The sequence below is a fragment of the Xyrauchen texanus genome, chromosome 30, assembly GCF_025860055.1.
Source record: "Xyrauchen texanus isolate HMW12.3.18 chromosome 30, RBS_HiC_50CHRs, whole genome shotgun sequence".
NCBI classification, from domain to species: Eukaryota; Metazoa; Chordata; class Actinopteri; order Cypriniformes; family Catostomidae; genus Xyrauchen; species Xyrauchen texanus.
In genome coordinates, this window is record NC_068305.1 from 41,851,106 (window position 1) to 41,853,605 (window position 2,500).

General features: G+C 39.8%; 1 protein-coding gene across 3 annotated transcripts in view; it reads left to right on the plus strand.

Moving 5' to 3' along the window:
- LOC127624082 (1-phosphatidylinositol 4,5-bisphosphate phosphodiesterase beta-1-like) overlaps nucleotides 1–2,500 on the plus strand; it is a 139,224-nt gene that overhangs the window by 111,385 nt on the left and 25,339 nt on the right. For all 3 annotated transcript variants that reach the window (XM_052098728.1, XM_052098730.1, XM_052098731.1), the window contains exon 26: nucleotides 376–429. In XM_052098728.1, coding sequence (XP_051954688.1) covers nucleotides 376–429 — 54 coding nt within the window. The remainder of the gene's footprint in view (nucleotides 1–375; nucleotides 430–2,500) is intronic.

Genomic DNA, 2,500 nt, shown 5'->3' on the forward strand with positions numbered 1-2,500 from the left:
TATTAATTTTATGGGGTGCAACTTCATGGTGGTTGAAAGTTTAAATTCACCCTCTATAGGCGATTCTGTCATGATTCCAGAGCAGTGTATGTGTGAACGCCTGCATGCTGCGAAAAAGATCAACCCTAAATCTAGGCATTATCGATCACGGATTTAATATATCCGCTGATTTTGATTGGGACATCTCTAGTATATATATATGTGTGTGTGTGTGTGTGTGTGTGTGTGTGTAATTAAGTAGGGGGCTTCAAGGAAATAAGGTTGGGAACCACTGCTCCAGATAGTGTGTACACTATACAGTGTGTACTATATAGAATATGGACATAATTTGTGTGTGTGTGTGTGTGTGTGTGTGTGTGTGTGTGTGTGTTTTAGGCTCTGTTAAACCTGCTGTGAAGTCCGAGGATGTTGTTCAAAGTGTCTTATCAGGTAAATATCTGATGTGATTTACATGGACTGAAAACAGTTCAAGGAATGTAAACGAAAACCATTTTTTACAGAACATAACAGGGAACAAAGTCCCTTTCAAATGTTCCGGAGTGAAAACAATAAAAAAAAAAAAGAAAAAAAGTTTTTTTTATTACTCAAAAACCTTTTTATTAAGGGATCAAAATTAACTTGAACTAAATACCACAAATTCCTTTAAAGTGTCCAAATACTTAATGCCCTGTTTGGGTCACTGGAAGGCGTTCAGCTAGAAAGCCGTTACTGGGCAGTACACTGTCAGAGACAAAGCTTTGGATTTAGACCAACTGACTCTGTATCCTGAGAACTTAGAAAATGATTTAATAATTATGTGGAGGCAAGGCAGAGATCTAATGGGTTCAGAGACGAATAATAAAATATCATCTGCATAAAGCAAAAGCTAATGCGCCACACCAAATTCATTTGTTTGTACCGCCACGTCTAATAAGTACCTTCATCCAATAAAAGTATTCTCAAACCCGTACATTTGTAAAATCTTAAAACGATAATCCCATTCTACCATATCAAACGCCTTTTCAGCATCAAGTGAGATGCAGGGACCAGAGTCTGATCATTCGCCACTGATCACATGATACTGATGAAAGGACTAATGTTATCAGAAGAGCTGCGGCCCAAATAATCCCCACCTGATCTACATGAATAAGAGATGTCATAACTTTACTGAATCGGTTAGCCAGAATTTTTGACAATATTTTTACATCTTGCTGGATCAGGGAAATTGAGAGTAACTCTTACACTTTTTCAAGAATCAGACTGATCCAGGCTTGTGTCATGGTTGGCGGAAGCTTTCCATTCTTTAATGATTCTGTATAAACTTCTAACAAATGTGGAGCCACTAGCATAAGATCTAAAAAATTCAGCAACAAAGCCATCTGGCCCCAGAGACTTGCCTGTAGGAAAGGCCTTAATTACCTCGCCAAACTCCTCCAAGTTTATCTCAGAATCAAGAGAATGTTTTTGCTCATTCGTCAGTTTAGGGAGATCTGATGGTTCCTCAAAGTTTCTAATATTTTCATCAGTAGATGAAGACGTGGAACTACAGAGATCAAGATAGAATTCTTTAAAAGCATTATTAATATCAATGACCGAGGTAAATATTTCACCACCAGCAGATTTCACTGATGGAATGGTAGAAAAAGATTCTCTTTGCTTTATATATCTAGCCAAAAGATTTCCTGCTTTGTCCCCCAACTCACAGTATGACTGTCTTGCCCTGAATAGCGAACACTCCACCTTCTGCAACAAAATAGTATTATATCTATGATCTATAATAGATCTATAAAAAAGCCCTCATCATCAGGTGTGTAAATGTTAGCCAAAATCCCAAAACATTCTCTATCTGTCCCTCACTCGGCCTTGTGTCGGTGAGTTGACACTAGGGGTCCCAATGGAAAACACCACAAGAGCTGAACCGAGTTATGCAGACTGGCGGTGCGAGACGGGCAGACCTCTGTGTACCTCGTAGCCAGCGCAGCAAGCCGTCGCATAACTACCCCCAACACACTGGCAGGCATGAAGCGGTCTATATTATGAAGACCACATTCCAACAATAGTGCAACAATCAACACCCGAACATCCCCCAGAACAAAAAGGAAAAACATGCGCATTAACCCCACGCATAACAGCACAAACCGGCGTCAATTCCTCTACACTCAAACAGTCCATGTACGCCTACGAGAGTCCCTGCGACAATTTTGCCGTCGGATTGCTCAAGTCTGATGCTTCTACACAAATTAGGTGAGAATTACACAACAGAAAATAATCTACAAAAAAAATTCAAGCCAATTGGCAGAATAAGCACAAAGAAGGTTTAGATTCATCCACAAACTGTCAAAGTAACAAACAAAGGAGTGTTATTCCACAAAACAAACTCCAGCCGCTGGGCGGAACCAGCACAAAAAGAAACAAAAAAATCGCTCTGTATCCTCAGACAGTCAAGTGAATGTGCAGCGAGTGAAGCTCACTTGGGAGCCACATGAAAATCACCAAAATAACCCATTCCAATGACTTTATG